Raw genomic sequence first — 25,837 nt, forward strand, 5'->3', positions numbered from 1 at the left:
CGGGATGAAGTGTACTCTGCAAAAGGGGGCGTGTGTTTTATTACTTATCACAGCCCGTGCGGGTGGTGTCCGAAACACTGCGCAGTTTCATTGGGCCAACGTGGAACTCTTGTGCGCTCCGTGTGGAGAAAGCAGGCGCACCGAATGACCGTGCACGAACGGGAAACCACACATTGCGGAAGAAATCCTGTCCTGTCAAAATATCTAAACATTGCACCTCACAGAAAAGGAGACATTGGGTAAGTGGGGTGATGGTCTCTCTTTTCCAGGCACAAATCACAGTGCAGTGTGCAAGCATCGCTGCAGCCAATGGATGTCATTAACTTGCATTCATTTAAAAAGTAGTTTCAAGTTTGAAACCTCCCCATTGCAAACAATCGGCAGTTTTGTATTTTTGCAAACTATGTTTCGTCTTGTCTTGTCATGTGTTCGTTGTATTGAATGCGGACGTTGTATCCACATTCAACCAGGTTATTTGTCGATTCATTAAATTATCCTGTTTTTGTGTGCTGAGATTAATCATCTCTGGCTGGTATGAGGTCGGTGGGTGTGATATGCCTTAGATTCTAGAAGTTTGCTACGTTGACTAGTGACGTGGACTGGATTGAAGTCCCATGACTGAAGTCCAGCGGATAACTTAATACACTTCTCCATCTCCCCCTCGTGATGCACCTAAGGGCCATCAAATGGTCCGGTTAAATGATCCTCTGGTGATCATGAACTTGCCACCCCTGGTTCCGACTTCTTAGTAAATGTCGAATAGACTGAGGTTTTGATCATGCATACAACATTTTTTTGTATTAAATTCTGAGGGGTCTGAAACGGAACCTGACAACTGACATGACCACGATATTTAGTTATCCAAATATAAGATTGTGTACTGTAACTTATTCTCTACAATAAAGTTGCAGTCAAAGTTACAGCAATACGTGGCTGCCAAGTCCCACCCACTCTGGCTGAGAGCTCGCCTTCAGCTGTCCCAAACAGTAACCCCTCCAGTAGACCTGTCATTCATGCCTGGGTTGAATGTGACACGCAATATTATAGTCTGTTAAATATCTAAAACCTCACAGGATTCAAACCGATACTGGTTAATGTTTCCTGGTGCCATTTCTGTTTGGCTGGCTTCATACATGGGTGCAGCATTCATGACTCCTTGGCTTACTCATAAATTACTATTTGCTTGAAATGACTATTCACTTGTTTGACATGTTGCATCCTTCTTTAGATCCTGGATAGCTGCCACTGTCAATTGCAATGTGCAACTTCTAGATGCATTGTTATTATTAAAGCTATTATGCATTGACCATTTAATGCTATGGCCCATTTGCTAGGTAGGCCTATATGTAGTATGGCTATAATACAGGTAATTCCTCATTGCCACACACATGACTGATTACTTATATTCTTACTAGGTTAGCATTAATATCCTGTTAGATAGCAATCTTTAAGATTAAACTGCAAGTCTGCAAATTTCGGCAGTGTTTCCCCCAGTACTGTGTTGTTAAGGCAGCCGCCTTAACAACAATAGGGCCCCGCATTGACTACCAATACATATATATATATGACTAAGACATTTTCTGATTGCGTCATCCGTTTCCTGGATCATAGATACAAATATTCCTTTGTAATACTAATAATAATTAAAAAAAAGCTACTGGCATACGCTGTTGTGTAGTTGTCAACATTGTGTGTGTTTTCCCTTAATCCTCCCATACTTGTCGACATTGATCTCTTCGTTTGGACGTACACACCGAAACAAAACAGCACTCTTATTTTCTATGAAATTAACACTAATACTAATTGCTCTAACATATTCATTGAAGTCAACATAACTTTTCATCTTGTTCTTGCTTCGATTAAATAAAGCAGCCGCCCAACAGCGTCCATGTCCTGACTACGTGCTGCCGTGTGTCTCTGGTGCAGGCTCCCAGGTAGCGGGAGAAGATGCTGAAACAGCCGTCTGCGGGTGGGGACGATGGCTCTGGGTTCACCCCCCTGGTGGTGGTGGAGCTGGCCCCGGACGCCAAGGAGGAGGCCGTCGCCTGGCTGACGAGGAAGATCAGCGACAGCGAGCAGAGTGGAGGTGTGTTAGGACAAGGGGTGGATTGTTTTCTATTCGCCTGATTGGCTGCCATCGACCTATCGGCAAGGGGACATACCCTGATGGCCGTGGCTGATGTTTATCTGGTGTCCCGTGTGAATATTCAAATTATTATTTTTTAAGAAAAAGGGAAATTGTTACTTTGTTTGAAACTTCGATCAGTCCTGCATTTCTGAAACAGTGTGATTCTATTTAGCACAGCTATTTAGTTTGTTTTGTAGGGGTAATAAGGAATATGCATGCAGGGATTAATGCAAATAGAAAACAGAGCACTGCAAGTATTTCAGGGGGGAATTCGTGGAGAAAAACGGTAGGGTCAAATAAGGTAATCTAGGTTTATTTTACTTGCAGGAAAAATCTGTTGTACGGTTTAAAACGATATCAGCTCCGCATCCCCATAGTATATATACACCAAATACAAAACAAACTAAAATTCTCTCTGCCAGATGGGATTTTTTTATTGTGGAAAGTTTCAATTGTTACTGCGAATGTTACGTGTGTGTATAAACAGCAGTGTATAAACCGCAGCTGAGACTGTGTCTCACCACAAAGGAGAGACTCGAGCATGCACCTGTATAAAATAGGACAAGCCACCGACAACATCATTCATATGAATAATTCATAACGACATGTCTTGAAGGAGGGACTTCGAGCCCCGATAAAAGACACACCGACATGTCCTGTTCCTTACCCATCTTGCACCTTGCTTCTATTCTTCCGTCCGGCCCAAGGTGCCGGTCTGTCGGTGCAGCAGCTGTGGTCCGGCACGGCCGAGACGGAGAAGGACAACCCCAACGTGTTCCTGGTGGGCGGCTCGCGCCAGAGGCTGCTGTCCGGAGCCGAGGACCTGGGGCTCTTCAAGGAGTTCAACGACGGCTCCATGCGGGCCTTCACCTGCTCCAACAGGGACAACTTCAAAGACTTCAAGGGTGCGGCGATGGAGGTGTTGGTTGGGGGAAGGAGAGCGGGGCTGGTGGTGTTCAAGGCCCCAGCGGGGGGGGCTAATGGCTCTCTTAACCGTGCTCTGGGGCTGTGTTCCAATCGGTCCAGTTATGGGCCCTTTATTAGTGCACTCTTTAGGGTCACTGTGTTGGAGGGTTCCCTAGTGGTTGGTACCCTAAATAGTGCACTATTTAGGGTCACCATGTTTTAGTGTTCCCTAGTTCACTATTTAGGGTACCCATATCGAAGTGTTCCCTAGTGGTTGTATAGGTACCGTATATAATGCACTGCTTAACATCCACAGTGCACCAAAAAATAAGTCTGCAACTGATGCACACTCATTCCCTCGCCGTGATGCGTTGAAGTTTTACGGGTGCATTATGCAAATGAGCTGTCACACACAGGGTGACATCCAACACTTATCGGCTTGTTCATGCGACCGGTGTACGTCACGGAGACGGATCTCTGGCGAAGACCCCCTATACTTATTCCCTAAATAGTGTTCTAATGGAACCCAGCCCGTGTGTCTTCGACCAATCACGGTCGATGGGGAGCAGTACCGGATCTAATGGCAGGATAGAGACACGGTTAATGATCGTTGTATGGAGTGCGGTTGGACCACAGTGTGTATGAATCTGCTCTAATAGCAAGCCATTTCGTCTTTGATTGAATTCATTCATTAAAATCAATGTCTGGTGTTAATCATAGAGTCGATACAAGACGTTTAAGTCATTAGCTATATTCATAGTTGACGTTGGTAGACGATGAGGCTTTGAAGATGAACGCTGTGATGTAAATCATCGCCAGTGTATTATCTCACATTAGCTGAACACCCCAGCCTTGTTGAGATGTCTCAGTGGCTAGTGGCTAGGGGGCATGTTCTTTATGAAAAATGTATTTGATGTTTACGGAATATTTCGTCCAGAACAAATCAACTAGTAACATTTGTAAAATCTTAAAAATAATAGAATGTTAAACTGACAAGTATTTCTGGTGCAGCCTTGAAAGCACGGCAACGATTAGACTAACTGCGCACATCCCTAGCTGCTACTAACTCCATCGTCACCTGGTACTGTGATGACATCATTCAGACCACCATCAGTCAATGTCTCGTTCGAAGAGTCAGTAGATGTAAGGATGCTGGTGCCTTACGGTGTCGATTGAAGCACGTAATATTACGGTCGCAAATGAATAACCGCTCCTTTCCTTTAATGTCGACACATCCTCAGTGTTTAATGGCGTTCTGTGCTCCCTAATAGGGGACGGCGATGGCTTTCTCAGTATGGCCGAGTGTCAGTACATCGTGAAGCACGAGCTGGACTCGCTCCGGGCCAAGAGCGAGACTCACATACCCGGATATGAAAAGGCCAAACTCTACCCTGGCAAATCCATCAGTGAGTCGCCCTAACCTTTTAAAGTGGATGGATTGATGACCTGACCAGACTGTTGTTGTCTACCTGCTACTTGTAATTGAGTCTGTCTGTCTGTTGGTCTTCTACAGTGTCAAATACATGAGTTACAGGATTTTAAACTTTACAGAAACTTGGTTTTGGGAGGGAATTGGTTTAACATAATATTAGGTTTTAATGTTAGGTTTTTGAAAAGGTGGAAGAATGAGATGCTTCTTAACAGTCTTTCACTCTCTCTTGCTCTCTCTCTCTTTTTTCTTTCTCTCATTCTCTCTCTCTCTCTCTCTCTCTCTTCCTCAAGCTCCTTCATTGTTAATGGCTTTAATATGGAAATAATGCATATGCTAATAGAGCGAATTATTCTCCGAAGCAGATAAGGAGGCAATAAACTTGCCAAGTCGTTGGGATGCCTCCATTCGGCGGTCCACATTTGACAAATTACGCGTTAGCACAATGCCATCGCTCCCTACAAACAATACACTCAAGGACTGACAGATTAAATGATAGTGTTCTCAAGCACTCCCTCGTTAGGACGGTCCCTGGGAGACAATTGGAGTTTTCACTGCAGACAAAACATCACGTTTGATTGGTGGGCCCATCCATTGTCTGCCTGTCCTTTTGTTTTACGAAATGAAGTTGCGTGTTTCATTTTGCTGGCAAAGCCATTCAAGCCAAATGGAGGCATTTAAAATGCCCACGGCGGAGAAAATGAAGAATCATTTGTGTTCCACAAACCCTGCTCCGAAATTCAATCGAGTAGATCTCCTTATCGCAGGCGAGGGGAAGATTGCGCCCCTGAAATGTCACCCTAATTAGTAGCAAAGTAATTAAGCACCTTTTTTTTTTTTTTACTTGCGTATGAAAATGTATAAACATGAGGTATTGCTACGTGCTCACTGCAGTCCGCCGCATGCAGTCCAAAGGCATCCTGGTGCAGGTGTTTCCTCTACACGAGACAGAGGAGCTGAAGAGGCTGTCCTTCACCTGGTACAAGAAGGTCAAGCTGTCCTTGCAGCCGCTGGGTAATTAGAGAGCTTTTGTTGTCACTTCACCCCGTCAACCCGTATGTCCTTTATTCTGGATCAAAACGTTGGGATGGCTGACATTCAATATGGTAACATTTAAGAGTTTTCAGGGGAAAACAAAAATATCAATTTAAGGATGTGCCTTGTTATTCATGCTGGACCTGGCTTCTAAATCATGAATCATCTGCTTAGCGAACGATGATGTATTCATCATGGTGGAGTAAAGCGATCAAGCAATTAGGAGTCAAGTGCAGGTGCATCCGTCTTATTAACCATCCATCTTCCTGCTCCTGTTCCCGTGCCCAGATGAGATCAGGCACTACTATGGCGAGGGCCTGGCCCTGTACTTTGGCTTCTTGGAGTACTTCACCTTCGCCCTGGTGCCCATGGCCCTGGTGGGCGTTCCGTACTACCTGTTCGACTGGGAGAGCTACGACAAATACGTCCTGTTCGCAGGCTTCAACCTGGTGTGGTGCACGGTCATCTTGGAGGTAGGACAGTTCATTCAGCATGCTTTAGTACCGGCTGTTACCATTACATTTACGGCATTTAGCAGACGCTTGGAACCAAAGCGGGGGTAAGGGAGGAGGCTAGGCAGAGTCCAGGTGAACTCTACCATGCCTTTTTACATTTTAACTCAGTTCTCGGTTGTAGACAGAACTGCTCCATAGGTCTTCTTTAATCATTCTGACATTTGTCTGAATGTCAAAACCCATAGATATAAGTGCCAGTTTGTCATAAGGTGTTCATTATCACGATAACAACATTAATCAAAGGCTTCGTTGATTACGCTGCAGCCCATTGGCTCCCTACCACGCAGCCTGATGTGATCCCCGGATAAGGCTGACTTAGAGATGTTTGATGAAAGATTATTATAATCTTTTTTAGAATTTAAACCAGTGGCGAAGCTAGACCTTTTTTGGGTGGGCTCAAGCCCACCCAAAACTTGCCTTAGCCCACCCTATCTTTTCGTCCTGAAATCTAATGTTACCTTTTTTTTTTACCCAAGCAATGAGAGAATGGATGCTGTACACTAATGAACAGGCACAAATGGGCTAGTGAAATCGAGCGCAACCTTCCTGCAGGAATCTCTAACCTCTGATTGGTGGGTGGGCGTCTCCTGTTTGACAAAACCAAAAAGGCAGCACGAGCACACTTAACATAGTTTCTGCTGTTTTGTCTGTCAAAAAGGCTTGCTAGTCTTTACCAGAAAATCCACGATTTCCAGCTGTGTTATAACATGACCAGCTAATAATAGTAAGACTAATTTTAAAACCTTGACATAATCTGTCAGATGACTATTAAATGACAGTTGACCACAAGGCGATTCTATCTATGCCTCCTCTTGAATTGCTTCATGTTTTGGTCGGCAGGGGCTTGTAATGCTGCGTATGATAAGCATTATAAGGAGCAGAAAACGTTGACATGGGTGCTAATTTTCAGTTGAAAAAAACCGCTGGCATTATTTTATCAGCTGAGGGCGTATTCATTGCCATAACAACGTGAGCTAATCAACAAGTACCACATGTTCTAAAACAATGAGACTCATGAAAACGCCCTCAGCTTATAAAAGGTGTGTGTGGGGGGGTTTACAAGAATTTTGATCGTACAAAGTCATGACAGAGGGGCTGACAAGTGACCAATGTTTACTGTTTAAAAATATTTTTAATTAAATGCAAACCCCAGCGAATCATATGTTCTTGTTTCTCTGTTTTGAGATTCACACAGACTTAGCAGTCTTGTTTAAATGTAACAAATTGAGTTAATAAACTGAACTTGGAAATTGTTTTAAGTTGTTGCAGATGTTATCTCCGCTAATTGTATTAATCTAAATAAATAAATATTAGCAGGTTCTCACTAGTAGGCTATTTCAATTCAGGGAGGGCGCGAAAAAATATCTGTCTCCTAGGGTGGGAATGACAGAAAATAATTGAGAGCCACTGGTCTAGAACATGTTGTGTTGATTAGCTCACGTTCTTAGGGCAATGAAAACGCCCACAGCTGATAAAATAATGCCAGCGGTTTTGTTTTAACTGAAAATTAGCACCCTTTTTTTTTTTTCATCAGAACAAGATTTTTTTGCATCAAAAGTTTTATAAGAATGTATGGGTCCCTGAAAGTGAGACAACGTAGTTTATTGCTCCCGAAATAGTGGTATGTTTCTCATATTATTAATCTAGTACACGTTGTACCAATGGGTTTCAGTAACTGTGTAAATAAAAAAAAAGGGGGAAATATGGTCATTTTCAGTGAAACTTACACAAAGGAAATTTAATATACCTCAAATTTGTTATTACAGTTCACATCCATTGATTATTCCTTCATCCAAATAGTCATTTTTCCTTTAATCACTTTAGTGTTTCAGAACTGCATTATTTAGCTGACACTGCCAGCTTTTGGCTTACACATACAACAGCATATAACTAATAAAATAATTAGTTAGTTGTGGAATAAAAAAATCTTGGACAGGACTTTATATACTTCATATACCCCTGTGGCTTCCTGGGGTTGAGCCCCCCCAAAAGTCAGAACCTAGAATCGCCCCTGATTTAAACCATCTGGAAGACAAGTTTCCCTTTTGGGACAGTGAGGTTAAACTGAACTGAACTGAACCACAGGCATGGAAGCGGAGCAGTGCCACCATGGCCTATCGCTGGGGCACGCTGAGCAGGAAGAAGGCCTTCGAGGAGCCACGGCCGGGCTTCCGCGGCGTGCTGGGCCTCAACCCGGTGACGGGCCGCGAGGAGCCCCTGTACCCCAACACCAAGCGGCTGCTGCGGGTCTACCTGGTGTCGGTGCCCTTCGTGGTGCTCTGCCTCTACCTGTCGCTCTACGTCATGATGGTGTACTTCCTGACGGAGGGCTGGGCGCTGTCGCTGCACGACGCCGAGCCCACCTTCTGGACCACCGTGCTGACCTTCGTGCCGAGCGTCATCTACGCCGTGGTCATCGAGGTCATGAACCTCATCTACCGCTACGCCGCCGAGTTCCTGACCGGCTGGGGTGAGCCGGGGGGGGGGGGCTTTTTATTTATTTTATATTTTTAATGTCATTCAATTCACAAATTTACAGAAGTCTTTTATTTTACAAAATTCCAAATCTACAGAGGTCACATTATATATACAATAGGTCTATATATATATATATATATATCATGTATTTTATTTTTTATTCAACATGTTAAAAATAATACAACAAATACATAACTAAAATAATACACACATAACTCTAATAATATAGTGGTACATAGTAGTAGTGAATATATAGCATACACATTAAGAAAACCCGATCCAACATTAAATCAACGTTTCCTACTTAAAACACTTGTTAAAGTCCCTAAATACAATATTCAAAAGAAAAAAACACTGATCCATATTGACACAAACACACACAGGAATATTGCTCACTCTGAGGGAAAGCACAACCGAGCAAACAGGACATAAAGTGAGTGGGGGTTTCAGGGGGGCGGGGAGTTAGATGGGGGGGTTTAAGGAACAGCCTGACTGGTCGTGGTTGTCCGTTCGTTATTAGGAGGGGAAAGTATGTAATGAAATGATTTAGAAGTACCTTGGATTTTCTTTAGACAGGGAATTACAGAAAGGACATGATTTTGGTAATGCGAGCAGACTTGCATACAAAGACTCACACGTTTGACTTAAGAGAAACGCGATAGTGACAGTGGATGGAGAGTATAATCGCAATGTTGCGGTCGGGCCATTAAAGCAATGAGATGGAAATCCCTCCTACCTAACAGAATTGATGGCACACAGTCGGGCCGTTTTGGTCTATTATTTCATTCACTCTAGCTCTCACGTTTTTCTTATCACAAGTTGAGTCCCGTTCCAGTGAGTTATTTGGTCCTATGTGCACATTGCAGTCCAGCTGTTTCGAGCTAAGCTGTAAGAAAATAATTAATAAATACACTTGCGACAGATTTTCCCTACACATTAATTAACCATGCCAATCTACAGGTTGCCTTTTAAGGTTATGTTCAGCAATGACTTGATTGCTAATTGCTGGTTTTCTTCTTTCTTTCAGAAAACCACAGGCTAGAATCCTCTTATCAAAACCACTTGGTCCTTAAAGTGTTGGTGGTGAGTGTGGAGAAATTTGAGCTTTCTTTTGTTTTGTTCTTTGTTTTTTTGTCAATTTATTTGCATGTCTGAGTGATGACTGAATCCTCAACTCCATCAACCTGTGTTCTTTGTTCACAGTTCAACTTCTTCAACTGTTTTGCCTCGCTGTTCTACATCGCCTTCGTAATGCAAGACATGGTGATGCTCAGACAGGTAGGTCTTTTTTTTCTGTCTCCATTGAGTGCTTTTCTAAGTACTCAAAAACACTTCACATAATGAAATTCACATTAATAACAATAATAACCTGAGTTTATATACCACCTTTCAAGTCGCCCAAGGACACGTTACACATAGCAGAAAAAAAGAAATAATAAAGGAAGAGAAACAGATAGCAAAGGTTTCCGAGGACTGCAGAACAACTTTTAAAAGTTGAGGTTCTCTATCATAATGGGGTTTTGTTGCATTAACTCTGCTTCTGTATTCCATTTCAGTGCTGAATTGTTTAGGGAGGCACATATTGGAAATTCAGGGCTTGTATCAATGTTTAATATAGCAATTTGACCGAAACTAATGTTCTTCATTTAATTTATTTATTTATTGTATTTATTCCACTTTTTGGTCAGTGAAATAAATCAATAAATCTGCATTATAAAGAATAATAGAACTGTTATAAATTCTTTCTGACATCTTTGAAGGAGCATGAATTCAATCATGCAAATATATGAAACAACCCTTTTAATATAACCTTCTTTCACAAGAAAGAATGTAAAATAACAATTTTAAAACTGATGCAACAGGACACTAAACATCGTCCACTGCCATCGGGGGAAGCCATCTTATTTGTTCGTCGGTCCGACTCTACTTCTTCTTCTGATTCTTCTCCTTTATCCCCCCCCCCCCCCCCCCCCCCCCCCAGAGTCTGGCCACGCTGCTCATCACCAGCCAGATCCTGAACCAGGTAATGGAGGCCTTCCTGCCCTACTGGCTCCAGAGGCGGCGCAACAAGAAGATGATGCGCCGGGCCCGCAAGAGGGCCAGCCCACCGCCGGCCGAGATGCCCCTGGCCGACCAGGTCCGGCTAGAGGCTGACATGAGCACGTACCTGGTGGGTGTAGCCTCGGTGGTGTCCCGCGCACATTTCAATGTCTTTATTTGTGTCCGCATTTATAAAATACATTGCAAGGGCACAAATATTTTCAGTTGCTTCTGATGCCCTACATCCTCGAAACAACATGTTGCAGTACTTGAGTCAAACATGCACAGAATAGACAATACGTACACATGAGCTTATTCGTGTGTGAGGCAGCAGAACAGGCCGACCTGTAGACGACACGCACACACACACACACACACACACACACACACACACACACACACACACACACACACACACACACACACTTTGATTCACACTTCGTAAACAAAGAATACTAATTCATTCTACACTTCTTAACATATTATCAGATGGTACTTTGATAATTCCAGACGGCAAATTTGGGATCATCTTGTGTACTATATTCTTATATATACTGTTCACTCTAGTTAGTTATAACAGCCTCTCAGCCTGCATTGTAAGTCAATTTGGATAATGGCGTCTGATAAATCGAAATAACCGCATATTCTTTGTGGAGGGAGGATGTGTGTTAGGCACTGGTGTCCCTGCCTTTCGTCGCACGTTTTCTCGTTTTTCCCTCACACGCGCTACTCACATGCACTCCTCACGTGAACAACACCTCACGTGCGCGCCTCAAGTGCGCTCCTCAGATGCACTCATCAAGTGCACTCCTCACGTGCACTCCTCGCGTAAACACCACGTGCACACCTCACGTGCGCTCTTCACGTGTCCTCCTCACATGTGCACTTCACATGCACACCCCCCATTTGCTCCTCACGTGCGCTTCTCACGTGCACTCCCCCCATTTGCTCCTCACTAGGCTTCCCACGTGCACTCCTCAATCACAATGTAAATAAGCTCTTGGGTATATTGAGTTTTATCCTATTGAATCCTTTGAAAATTGTCAACAAAGAATTTCAATCAATCAATCAATCAATCAATTAATCAATCCATCGATCCTCAACCACCCCGCCCCCTCCCACTGCAGGGCACGTTCGACGACTACCTGGAGCTCTTCCTGCTGTTCGGCTACGTCAGCCTGTTCTCCTGCGTGTACCCGCTGGCCGCCGTGCTGGTGGTGCTCAACAACGTCACCGAGGTCTACTCGGACGCCTTCAAGATGTGCCACGTCTTCAAGAGGCCCTTCTCCGAGCCCGCCGCCAACATCGGCGTCTGGCAGGTGAGGCGCGCAACAGGGAGGCCGCGGAATACGAACGGCTAACCCCTTGTCTGTAGTGGAGCAGCTGCAAGGCCTTAAACTAATATGTATCGCTATATATAAGCTACACTATACTCTGTTGTGGACGGCCATACACAGATCAGATTATGAGTAAAGCAGAGCTCTACAGGGGGAGGGTTTACACCGACAGTCGCACACCGGAGCCGACATGTAATCCTGCGTCGCGCGGTTAATCAGTTCAAACATCACACGGGGGAGGGCTTAGCACAGGAGGTAGAGCGGGTTGACTTGCAACCGGAAGGTTGCTAGTTCGATCCCCGGCTCCCAAAGCAAAAAACCTAACCCTAACTGCTCCCGACGAGCTGGCTGTCACCTTGCATGGTCGACTCTGCCGTCGGTGTGTGAATGTGTGTATAAACCGTTGTAAGTCGCTTTGGATAAAAGCGCCTTAAATGTCGAATGTAAAATGACACAGATATGAAGATTTGATTTAAGCTGTTCTGGTTGCCTCATCCAAGCTTTCTCGGCTCTCTGTGTGAGGATGTAAAACATTAAATTGCAGCAAAAAGAAAGAGGCTGAATCCGGAGATCATGCATGTTTATTCCAGTTCAGTGGACACGTCTGTCATCGTGTCTCATTCTCCGTCTATTTGGACCTAAATGGTCAAAGGTCAAATCTGAAGACGACTCCCTCTCCGCATTTGTTCCATTAAGAAGAGGTGAAAGCCGCTGCGTGTGTTAGTGTTTTTTCCCTGTCCGTTAGTCTTCTGTTTGTCCCTGCCCCAGCTCGCCTTCGAGGCCATGAGTGTGATCGCCGTGGTGACCAACTGTGCCCTGATTGGCATGTCCCCGCAAGTCAAGTCCTACTTCCCCGAGTCGGAGACCCAGCTCATACTGTGGACCGCCGCCATTGAGGTACAGACACAAACACGCACGCACGCACGCACACACACACGCACACGCACACAAACGCACGTGCACGCACACAGTATCAGACGCATACACCTGCCTATGTATGTGTTTGTACATTGACGGCGTATGTGGTACTACAACACACACACACACACACACACACACACACACACACACACACACACACACACACACACACACACACACACACACACACACACACACACACACACACACACACACACCCTACGTTATGACCCTCTAAGCCCCAGTTGAGTTCACACACTGTAACTCTTTGGTTGATCAGATCACCAGCACTCAGCTATAAATACAGGTGTCAATGCTTCAGTAGAGACACGTCCGGCTGTGCTGGGGCTTTTTGAAATGCTTTCAAACACGTCCGCCGTCTCCGACCGTCTTAGCATAACCCTTGTGGTTAGACACTTGTGGTTACCAACGTGATTGTCACACTTTTGTTGTGGCATTCATGTTGTCATGGAAACTCTCTCCTTAACAGACTTAAGAGATGGGACTCGATGACTGACTGCTAATATCCCAGTTGGCATACTGGATGAATCTCCATGTCTCCTCTTAGAAAACATTTGAAAGCTAAATCGAAGCTTCAAATGGCTGCAAGCCAAGTTATTTTACCTTGTACATAGCTGTTCCTGGAGGTGTATTTTCTGCATTGAGGATGTGTGAGACAAATCAGATCACTCGGTGTGATTGCGACCCAACAGAAACCGTACGCAGATTGATCTGACTACAATATGCGAAGCCTCAACATACTATTCCATATTTACTATAGTAAATAGTACTTTAGTGGTCGACAGTGACAGACTTTACCCAGCAGATGGAGCCAGAGAGTCATGTTGCGATCCGTACAAAGACTGAGCAGAGGTCCGTGCCTCCACAAGCTGAATGAACAAGTGTGTGTCTGGGGGTGTGTGAGGCTGTCTGCTACTGTAGTCTGTTTGGATCACATGGATGTGGACACACACACACACACACACACACACACACACACACACACACACACACACACACACACACACACACACACACACACACACACACACACACACACACACACACACACACACACACTAAACAAACAATCCTGCCGGGGGGGGGGGGGGAGGAATAGAGGGATTTGACTAAGACGCATCAGCAAGGATCAAACCTATATATGCATGTAGCTTCGTGGCCTAACAAGCTCCTTAGGGTAGGTAGTAGGGCTAGGTGGTAGGGGGGGGCGGGCCCTGTGTGTCTGGCAGCCAACCAGAGAGCCCTAAGGTGAGACGCAGCCACCTATCCTCACTGGGACGAGAGAAAGTGGGTCATCCCGGCTGATCAATTGCCAGTGGCTGAGATTGAACAGGGAGCGAGCGCCAATTAAATCAAAAGGCAGAGTCACATGGAGATATGCGATTAGGGACATGAGTTAGATGCGTTGCTCTGTATATATATATGTATATATTCTCTGTCTTTCTCTGTCTCTCTTTGTCTGTCTGCCTCTCTGCCACTGAATATACTTTGGGCTTCTTAATAGAAGATAATGAGACAAAGGTTTCATTCATCTCATTAGTGTTTAGGAGTGTGCTTAAGGAAATCAAGCAAACTGCCGTTAAAGCGAAGAGCCTTTTTTTTTTCGTCTTCATGTTTTGATCTATCTCGCTTTCTCTCTCTCTGTCTCTCTCTGTCTCTATCTCTCTGTCTCGCTCTCTCTCTCTCTGTCTCTGTCTCTCTCTCTCTGTCTATCTCTCTCTCTCTCTCTGTCTGTCTCTGTCTCTCTCTCTCTGTATCTCTCTGTCTCTCTCCCGCTCTCTCTCCCTCTCCCTGGTTCTCTGTTAGTGTAGACAGGCTATTAAAGAGACGGGGCAATAAGACAAATGGGCCTTCGGAGGGACCACTACGCAGGCTGTTTATTAACCATGTGCATAATGTACGGCTGTTTGAGGGGCGCTGGAGCTCTTTATCGCCACGCTGTTCTGCGATAGCACCCTGACTGGCGGCGTTTGTTGTACTTACTTTTGTGTGTACTTGGGACTGTTAAGAGGTGTGTGTGTGCGTGTGTATTTGTGTGAGTGTGTGTTGAGTTCACCCTTTCTCCAGCCGTGGTGCTACGATACCTGGGTAATTACTGTACGGGGCTGACACGCACCGCTGAGCCGTAACCAGGCAACCGGCCGGCCACGGTAAGGCACCAGAGACGCCCCTTTCAGAGGAGGCATGGGCCCGTCTGTTTCCATCGACGCAGGCCAACCGCAGCGCTTTAGCCCCCGGCACCACCAACCCCAGCAGGTCCAACACCACCACAACCACCGCCACCACCCCCCCACCCCTACCCCCAACCCCAACCCCTCCATCACCACCCCCACCCCCAACCCCACCACCACCACCAACCAACCCTACCACCACCACCCCTGAAAGTTAGAGGGTGCATGCTTGACCTGCATATGTTAGGAACGAAACCAAACATTCTGAAAAAACAGCTTTATTTTTTCGTTCTTTGGCTCCAATGTTGGAATGTGTGCCACATTAAACACACCGCTTCTGCACGGCCCAGCCATGATGAATCGCAACTTTCAAAACCCTATCTTTCTTGCGCTGCTGCATGAAGCCCTCAATGCAGTGTAACCAAAGGAAGAAGCTATGTTATAGCTTTTTTGCCCGTGCCTGTGACCTTGTCCCTCATTATTATTCTGGGAAGCCGCGCAGAAGCATTCCCAGAGCTCTGCTTTACACATAATCAGATCTGTGTATAGCCGTCCACAACAGTGTATAGTGTAGCTTGTATATAGCGATTCATATTAGTTTAAGGCCTTGAAGCTGCTCCACTACTGACAAGGGGTTAGCAATTCATATTCCGGTCTTGTTGTATTCTTGTCCCATCATACCCTCTACCTTGACTTGCCGAGAGAAAAAACACATCAACCCTTATTTAATTGTCACCCGGGGTGTCTCTTTCTTCTCCTTTCTGGATTTACTTTTAATTATGAATTTACAACCAGGATTGTGACGATTTAGTTTGCACAAAAAAAAATGGGTTTCATTTAATTTGTTTTTTATTTTTAATGAGGAATTCTCCGCATGGTGCTTGGGGGATGAAAGGCCCTGAAGAGACAAAGAAGATAATGGAACATGGAGGATTCAAATGCGACATTATCGGAGGTCTCTCCAATACTAAGTTATTACTGCGGCACATGTCGGGGAGTGGGTCTGAGGTTTCAGCCAATGGCATCAGCCCTATTACTCCTTTTGCCGGGTGAGTTGACCTATCTGATCTCGTGATACAAAAGGGGAGGACAGGTACACAAGGGCTACCCAGGGTGGTTGAAGATCACCATCCTCTGCTCTCTTTATCAACCTTGGGTCTCCTCTCAGAGGGAGAGAGAGAGAGAGAGACGGTCGGGAGTGCCAGAATGACATTGTGACGACGTGAATACGTTTGAAGCTGAGCATTTGAAGCTGAGCATTTGAAGTTTGATCACACCCCAGAATTGACTAAACAGAGCAGTGGATTTATAGGCCTGTCATGGTTCGGCCTTGAAGAAGCAGACAATTCACCTTTCTTTTGTTTGATGTTGTTAGAAACATGCCTCTATCCACATCTCCCACACTTTTGGCCCGGCCTCTCTCTCTCTCTCTCTCTCTCTCTCTCTCTCTCTCTCTCTCTCTCTCTCTCTTTCTCTTTCTCTTTCTCTTTCTCTTTCTCTTTCTCTCTCTCTCTCTCTCTCTCTCCTGTTTCTCTCTCTCTCTTTCTCTTTCTCTCTCTCTCTCTCCTGTTTCTCTCTCTTTCTCTTTCTCTTTCTCTCTCTCTCTCGTTGCTCTCTCTCTCTTTCTTGTTGCTCTCTCGTTGCTCTCTCTTCCTACGACTACAGCGGCGCCACAAACCACGGCTGGGAAATATAAATGAGCCTTGAATTGCATTTTTGTAATCAGCTAAGAGCCGACAGGTTTATTTTGCTGGCTCAATCAACGTGACAAACGGCCACACAGGCCAAGGAGCCTTCCTTCCTTCCTTCCTTTCCTGACTTCCTTCCTTCGCTTGTTAAACTTGTTTGTCCTCTGTCCATCCGTCCGTCCATTCATCTGTGCGGCGGAGAATGTTGCCTCTCCAGCCATCTTGCTGCTGGCTCTTATGCTGTTAACCTCTTGGGTTAAAGGGTTGTTTGATGTGATGGGATAGAGGATAGATCAATATAATGAAGTTTCAAGTGATTTTATTGATGACACAATTTTATGTCTCTTTGGCTAAATGTTTAGTTAACGTTAAAGCAACAAGCCCGATGTGTTACTGTAACCACACTGTATATCACTATATAGTAAAATATCTATTTATCTACCAGCTGTACCATTGTGTACACACACACACACACACACACACACACACACACACACACACACACACACACACACACACACACACACACACACACACACACACACACACACACACACACACACACACACACACACACACACACACACACAGCAGAAGGAGGAGGTTAAATCCCAGGAGCCGTTATCTAAGCCCTCAGTGTGTGTGTGTGTGGCATATAGATGCAAACTTTGAACAGTGACTAGCACACATACACAATAAATTCCCATGGGAACAGGCACACCTGCTGTCTTTGAGTCCTGCCGGTCACGAAACAATATTTTGTAGACGAAAGGTCACATCCAGTAATGGTAAGACAGGGTATGCACTGTGACGATATAATAAAAATTACAAACTGATTGCACATTATAAGGCACTTCACTCACCAATTCCAAAGAGATGCACATTATTGTACTAAAATGTAATTGGGTGCGATTACAAGGTCGAAGTGTATCTCCAAAAGCGACGCGCTTGTTTTCACGTGGCCATTGTTTCAGTCTCTTTGTTTACACACTCTGTCTCCAGCACCCATCGGTCACTTCCTTTCCTTCAGTGTTCTCCATTTCTTTCTTTCTATTTTCGTACTACAAATCTTAAAGTGTAGTAAGGGGTCAATGTAACCAGCCTAATTTAAGAGTTCAAGACTGATTCCTTCCTCTTATCTCTTGTAAGCTTTTTTAAACAAAGCATCATGATGGAGATCGCCTTCCCGGCGAGAATAATACAAACACATTGCTGCTGTTGTTGCTTACTTGCTGCTGATGTGAGCTGGCAGCGGTTCACTCTGTCGCAGACCGCGGGCAATGCAGCCGCTGACGTGACTGACCTGTTTCCATCGGTTTATATGTAATGTGACCGTGGAACACTTTCCCTTTGTTTGTGTTTTTGCTTTCAGCACGGCCTGCTGGCACTGAAGCTCATCCTGACCTTTGTCATCCCAGATGTGCCCAAACACATCCAGACCAAACTGGCCCGGCTGGAGTTTGAATCCCTGGAGGCACTCAAGAAGAAGGTAAGGGCTAGGTCTGTAGGTTGTCAGTCCGTCTGTCCCTCCCACGGACAGACCTGCTGGTAAAAAAAATAGGAAGAAAACCGGAAACGCAGTCTGTTGTTATTCCTAATGTTCCTTTTTGTACTAAATCTGCAAATAATAAATGATGACTTTATGAAACTATGGAATTAACCTATGGAATTGCTATGGATACAAAATGTCAATGATCCGAAAGATTCCCATTTTATACCCAGCAGCTGGGTTAGCATTGAGCATGGCTAGCACGGAACTCGGCTAGCACAAAGTGTGGCAAGCTCGGAGCGGGACTCGCACAAAGATTGGCTATCACAGAGCAGGACTAGCATAGAGCAGGACTAGCATCGGGCATGGCTAGTACAGAGCTTGGCTAGCTCGGACTAGCACACAGGCAGGGCTAACAAGAAGTGGGGCTAGCATGGGCTAGCACACACGCGGGGCTAACAGGAAGTGGGGCTAGCTTGGAGCATGGCCCGCGGTGGCTTCACGTAGCTCCTGTGGAGCGGTGCCCGCGGCTACACGACAGCTCCTGAACATGCAGCGCTGTTATGAAGACAGATGCTTGGTCATCCAGACGACGCAGCACTGTCACTCTGAGCTGACGGCGTTTGCCAGGAGGGGGGGGGGGGGGGGGGGGATTGTCACGGCTCACTGACCTGGAAGAGACGGGATGTGAGTCACGCCTCTGATCGTTTCGGAGCGAGACCTTGAGTGGTGTCACCGGTGTAGTGTGTCTGTGTCTGTGTCTGTGTCTATGTCTATGTCTTTGTCTGTGTGTGTGTGTGTCTGTGTCTGGTGTGTGAGAGCCAGCCTCATCAGTATTGGTATCTGGCATTGATCACTGTGATGACCCGAAAACCACAGTTCCTCACCCCGCCTTAACCTCCAGAGCCCGGACTAGAGTGTCTACCCAGACGAACAAATAACCTCCCGTGTGTTTGTGTGCTTTATCTGGTCGGAGGTGGCACCGATTCTGCCAGTGCTGCTTCCCCCCCCCTTTATTCCTCCAGTGCTGTCACACGAGTGTGCCCACTACTTCAGGGTCTCTCGGCCTGGGTCTGCCGGAGTGCTGAGTTCACCAACCACACACTCAATTGTGCCGCGAATCGAGCAACATGCTTGTAGGCAATAACCGCTCCCAGACGGAGGGCTTGTGGACCACCCCCCCATCCCCCACCCCAACCCCGCTCCCCCCCCCACCCAATGCACCTCTCGGAGCACTTCTGCTAAGACGAACGAGGCGTCTCCTGTCAATAGTATTGATATAGCAGCGGTGTACGGAGCATTAGCCATTAGCATTACCCTTCAGGCCGCAGCCATCCGTCTGACGGGCCAATGACAGCGCCTGAGTGCTTCTCTGAGGAGGAGGAGGAGGAGGAGGAGGAGGAAGAGGATGAGGATGAGGATGAGGATGATGCCGCCGCCATCAGGTCCAATCGGTTACTGCCACGCGTACAGGCTCCTCTGTTGTACAAACGGGTGTGGTGTACGATGCACAGCTGGCTTAAGTCGCTTGCCACCTCACACCTTCAGACTCTTCACGGCACAGTTATGTTCATTAGGTACTTGGGCTCTAGCGGTGATGAGCTAGGAGCGCGACGGGCACAGCCAACCTCACAGTCGGCTGGTCGGGTTGAGCCGACATGCATTATTGACTCCTGTATGGATTTACATCATGTGTTTCCAATACCGTGTGCTGGTTGCATCGGTAGGGAAAAACCTGACACTTAGCCTTTACATTAACTTACATTCAGACTTATTTTATGGCTCCTTCGTGGTTTCAGTTTAATTATCTGTAAATACATTGTAAAATCCACCGAAGGATTAATCATCATATGGATTTATAAAAGTCGACACCTTGGGTCATTCATGTAAACTTTGTAGACAAAAAATATCTTTCAACTTTTTTTTTTTTTTTTATAAAGTCTAAACGTTATTCATGTTTACTACCAAACACGGAATATGCCTCACAGCATACTACATGTGAGTTGATGAATGCATTGACTATTGAACAAAACAGCCTAGCACTGTTGGCCAGTTAGAACAAGGACTCCTGGGGTGGATCTGATCGGTTACTCTGTGCTCTCTTGGTTCTGTGCAGAGTCTGACTCAAGGACGGTGAGTAGCGCTTGCCTTGCATTCTATTTGGTGACGATTGTGTCATCCTTGCCTTTGCCGTTTCTTTTTTCTCTTGACACAATCGGGTTCAACCGGAGCTGGTGTTTAATTGAACGTTATTCACTAATATGATACCCCTTACTAAACAGAAAGGTCTCGGGAATGTGATTCAACTAATTTGTCATGACTGTACTTTAACATGCACCTTATTAACACCTCACCTTCCAATCCAATCAATCAATGCATCGATCTTTACAACAGCAAGCATCTTCTCGTCGTACCTTGCTCGATGTTTTGATGTTTTGATCATTTGATGTTTTGTTTTCGTTCCTGTGCTGCTCTGTCTCCGTCGCAGTGCATGCTGGGATAGAGGACTGCCGGCCAGTCTGTGTGATTTATGCATGATAGTGCTCAGACAGAGAGCCACACAGGACAGGGAGATAATGAAGGTAGATATTTAAACGGCTCATTGGGCTTTGGCTGCGCCTCATTGTCAAGCTCAACATGAAACACTGCATGAGGTAAAGCGCAGAGGAAATTACCGTCAGAATCTTCCGCAGAGATAAGACAATTATGTACTGTAGTGATGGTTAAAGAACATTTAGACACACTTTATTTCACACATGAATGTGTTACACTAATGTATTACATAAAAATGGACAGAGGTTAAACAAATGTAGTTGTCCACCACGATACAATTCTCTGCTAATAGAAACGGCATAGAGCCACTCTTAGATGTGTGTGTGTGTGTGTGTGTGTGTGTGTGTGTGTGTGTGTGTGTGTGTGTGTGTGTGTGTGTGTGTGTGTGTGTGTGTGTGTGTGTGTGTGTGTGTGTGTGTGTGTGTGTGTGTGTGTGTGTGTGTGTGTGACTCACCAGTATCTCTGGTTCTGTTGCTGCACATTCAGCACTAGCTCACATATTGTTTAGATAATAATGAACCCAGCTGGGGTCAAGAGATAATGCCCTCACACACACTTCACACTTGCACACACACTCTCAATCGCTCACTCTCTAACTCACTCACAGACAAACAGAAGATACATTGACATCCATCTCTAAAGAAAGGAAAACGTGTTAATTATTTTTATACAAGCTGTACTAAAACCGTACAATCGTGTGTGTGAGGAGAGAGAGAGAGAGAGCCAGAGTGAGAGAGAGAGCGTGAGCCAGAGTGAGAGAGAGCCAGAGTGAGAGAGAGCCAGAGTGAGCGCCAGAGAGAGAGAGAGAACAAGCCAGAGAGAGGGAGAGCCAGAGAAATCTCAAATAAGGTTTTCTAAGAGGCTGGCGCTGGCTTGTGTGCTGCTGGCTTTCCTCAGCTCAGATCAATACTGACATATCAGTACAATTAAGCTGCACACATTCAGCAGAGCCCACTGCTGCTGCTGCTGCTGCTGCTGCTGCTGCTGCTGCTGCTGCTGCTGCTGCTGCTGCTGCTGCTGCTGCTGCTGCTGCTGCTGTGAGGTCCATAGGGGTGCTGTCAGTGGCTGACCTGTGGTACCACAACACACAGGAAGGCTAATGGACACCCCCTGCACACACACGTGAAACAAGCTTGTACCATCTCGTTCAGGGACCGGTCCACACACATATTTCTGCAAAAATAGTATTAGTTTTCGGCCCCCTATTCAAAGTGTCCACATGTAAACATCGTGTTAGGTCACTGAAAGCTTATTTTTTATTTGTGGGGACATTTTTGTAACCCTTGAAGTCATGACCTCCATTTCAGCATGGATTGTTGCTTTATGTTTTGGATTGGGAGGAATAAATCGTGACGGGGGACAATGTGAAGTCTGGTCTGCAATGGTACCTCATTGGATGGAACTGGTGATTAATGTCATGACTTCCATAGAGTAAACATGCCCAACACAGCTTGAGCTTTTAGAAGCTAATTTTGAAAGCTATTCTGCTCAAAAACAGGCTAAGGGAGCTGCTGTGCCACCATGGTACACTGATAACGGTAACGATCACCCCTTATGTCCTACTGTGAGGTACATGTGTCTTTCTTTCCACTTGATCATGTTTTCTCTATGAATCCCATCCCTATTTCTCACACAATCTCTGCTGTCCTTACTGTTGTTTTTTTTTAATTCCGATCCTTTTATTTTTGTTAACATAACACAACAGTACATGGGTTAAGACCACGAGGAGCTGTGATTTTATGTCCAGATGATGTACATAAAGACGTAGTCCTGCTATTATTTGTACCTAAGAAACGTTGGATGGCTCCCTTGCTTTCGAAAAGAAGTACCTCTTTTTCTCTTTTGGTTTCTTTGAGGGAACACCAAATGTATTTAACCCTTCTCTTGGCCCTGATTAATCACTGTTTATTATCCATTTCTAACACGGCCAAGGAAACCCCCCCCCTTTCCTTTTCCTCTCCCGGAGGCCTTCAGACACACTCTATCTAATACTACACAACTCATCTGAACTGTAATTTGCTCCGGCTGGGACTTCGCTTACCGGCGACACACTGGAATAAATTGAGTGTGCGTGTGTGTGTGTTGGTGTGTGTGTGGGCGAGAAAGCGATTGGAAAATGTCAGGGCTGAGTCATGGCTGAGTGAACATGACGGGATATGATGCAAAAGGTGAACATGAAAGATGGGAATCTGCATGAATCTGCCTTCATTTACTCTGATGAAGAGCCTTTGATGGTCCTGTTGCTGCTGTCTGACCTTGGTTATTATTATCATATCACATCGGATGTAATGCGATACGGCATCATCATCTTCGCTCTGCGGCCGACTGGATTTGGGTCACGTCGGGGTCATCTTAAAGCCCCCGGACCTTGCCTGTGATGAACGCCGTCCTTTTCCCCCCCCCCCTCCTGTGGCTCTCGCCCGTAGACCAGGCTGAGAAACAAGATGTCGACATAGCCTAGCCCATAACCCAGCATCCCCTCTGTGTCCCGGGCGACTCCCTTTCCCCGCGTCCGCTGGTTAACCTAATCTAGTTGAGAGTCCCCAGACTCACTCTCTGTAGGACCAGAAACAACAGAGATGGGTAAACTAATGGTGTTTGGAGAGCACTGCTTCCCCCCCCCCCCCCCCCCCTTTCTCCGCACCGCAACGTTACGCCTTGGTGGTGGAGGCCAGAGCTACGGGGGGGGGGCGGCCGCGCAGAAAGGAGCCGGAGATGAAGGAACAAATGGATAAAATGTGACCAGGTGGCCATGACCTCGGGGCGTCGTGTAACTACACGAGGTCTGTGCCGCCTCGCTGTTGTTTACTCACTGGCTTCGCTTGTTTTCACTGCCTGTCTACAATATGCTAAGTAGTTATGCACCCAGGCATTGGGAAATAAACGAAAGGGGGAACATTAAACATATTTAATCAGGCCTAATATGGATTTGTTTCTACGTTTTGGCCTTCGCTGGCTCTCTCCTCGCTCTTCCTCCTCACTTGATGTCGTACTCCAGGGTCACACTAATCCGCTTGTGAAACTTTGTGTTTGGCTGATGTGGGTAGATGTAAAAGCAACAAGTCGGATGAGTTATTTTATGTGTGAGTTACTAACATATTAGTCTGTCCACATACATAAAGAGGTTATAGAGGTCATTGGCTCAAATCCACACTACTTCATGGACGAATCTTAAAAAAACATCAAGGGACAAATGATGATTTAATAATACATTTGTTAATTTATCCACAAGACTACCACAGTGATGGCTGCATATCATATGCAATTCAGAAGATAAAACAATAGCTAGGTTCTATTGTTCTACATTTTGTGGTTGTAGTTTATAGTAAGCCTTTTTTTTATGATTGTTATTGTGTTAAGTATTCAAATATCATCGGAAGGTCAGTGACCACTTCTCCAGGAGGCTGCGTTACTATAATTAGTTAAACTACATCTTATCTATACATCAGCACTTTAAGCTACTCTCATAATACAGTTGTAATTTAACAAAACCATTTCTCTATCATTGCTTGTGTTACAGAAAATGCTCGAGGCCCCAGTCCAGTAAGAGGGCCCAATCAGGAGCCAGCCAATACTGATGAAGCAGGAAGAACCACGACAACAACCAATGAAAATGTTTGTTTACGCCGCCATTTCCCAGGAGCTGGCGGTCTATGTATACTGTAAGAACAGAGAAAGAAGAAGTCAAACAAAGTTCTTATTATTTTAATATATATCAGCTTTTTGCTCTTTCCGAGGTTATTTTTGGGTGTGTGTGGTATATTTAATGCTCAGTATTTCATTGTTGAAATCAATCAAGTGTTATTCTGATGAGCAATTTAAGAAAAGTATTCAAAGGCTTTGCTGTATAACAAAGAGTGCAATAGTCAAGATTAACTCAATCGAGAATTGTTGAGGGCAATACAAGATTGACTTGAAGTGTTAAACTTCAGGCCAATGGGAAAGGTTAAAAACTGAGAATGGATATTGCTTTATAGGTTTTACGGTTATGCCCTGTTTAGCCCAAGATATAGCAATTGTGTTTGTTTTGTATCGAATAGTGTATTCTAGAATGTATGTTTGTTGAGTTTGAATTTAATGTTATCAACAGTCAGTATACACAACACTCCAACACATCACACACATTTTCATGCACTATCAAATTGTTGTTATACTTTGGTATATTTACTGTAGCTTATACTAGATTTGGCAATATACCAAATTCTTAACAACAGACCGACTATAGTTTCTATCATATTTTTTCTATAGGATGGACTGTATAAACTTTTGAATGGGGACTTTAGCACAACTCTCCCAATAGCACTGCAACCGTGTTAAGAAAGTGAAAAACCTAATCGAACAAAATGTACAACAAGTGTTTGGTATGTGCATGTTATTCCACATGCAGAATGTTACCCAAAACATAGATATAGGAGTGATGGTACTGTCGGGGGACAAAATACGTTTCTGTCACGGTTGCATTATGTTGCTAATGCTTCTACGGTCCGAGAAAAATACAATGATAGTCGAGGTGGAGATCGCAGCTTATACGGTGCCTTGAAATGCGATATCCTATCCTCTTTTGTTACCCATGCCACACAGACATTTGCTATTGTACCAAATATATTGAGACGGGTGTTGGGCTATGGAAGAATCACATTATTGTTCTGCACTGTAACAATAAAATGTAGACAAGGATGGAAACCTTGGTCTGATCTTTTTTTCCATGAAGGGACATTAAGTAACATTGAGAAGTATTGTGGTATTAACCCAGCCAGGATTATTCCCATAAAGGTGCTGTAGGTAAGATTTAAGAGCTCTAATTTTAGTAATTTATTAGAAACGCCAGTCACCCTTAGTCACAGACCGAGTGAGTGTAATGCTCTGAAGAATCTGTTCCGGTCCACCTGCTTCAGCCCTCTCTCCGCTCATCTGTGACCAATCAGAGCCATCTTCCTTGGTACAGGGAATCCATCTTGCCTGTCTATGATCAGCGTGTGAACACAACACATCACTATAATGGAGAAACTTGCTCGCCACTGCTCTCAATTCACATCCCTCAAATCTCCTATACAGCACTGTGAAGTTGTTCCGTGAAGCGCGTTGTGCTGTACCCAGAATCACAGGAATCCATCGTAAAGTCATTA

The 25,837-nt window shown here is 45.1% G+C and overlaps 1 protein-coding gene across 2 annotated transcripts; it reads left to right on the forward strand.

Annotated features, from left to right (window-relative positions):
- Positions 1-81: 81 nt before the first annotated feature.
- On the forward strand, positions 82-25,394 carry ano10a (anoctamin 10a). 2 transcript variants are annotated; one of them, XM_060065312.1, is made up of 15 exons: positions 82-239; positions 1,927-2,086; positions 2,836-3,033; positions 4,306-4,440; positions 5,358-5,477; positions 5,787-5,971; positions 8,099-8,483; positions 9,519-9,574; positions 9,695-9,769; positions 10,473-10,661; positions 11,659-11,850; positions 12,637-12,765; positions 18,042-18,158; positions 20,275-20,291; positions 24,232-25,394. In XM_060065312.1, exons 2-15 carry the CDS (start codon positions 1,948-1,950, stop codon positions 24,287-24,289), a joined length of 1,995 nt encoding a protein of 664 aa, XP_059921295.1. In that variant the 5' UTR covers positions 82-239; positions 1,927-1,947; the 3' UTR covers positions 24,290-25,394. The 2 variants fall into 2 exon arrangements, with proteins under 2 accessions (XP_059921295.1, XP_059921296.1); XM_060065313.1 differs by lacking the exon at positions 20,275-20,291.
- Positions 25,395-25,837: the final 443 nt, after the last annotated feature.

Source organism: Gadus macrocephalus, chromosome 11 (genome assembly GCF_031168955.1).
Source record: "Gadus macrocephalus chromosome 11, ASM3116895v1".
In the NCBI taxonomy this organism is placed as follows: domain Eukaryota; kingdom Metazoa; phylum Chordata; class Actinopteri; order Gadiformes; family Gadidae; genus Gadus; species Gadus macrocephalus.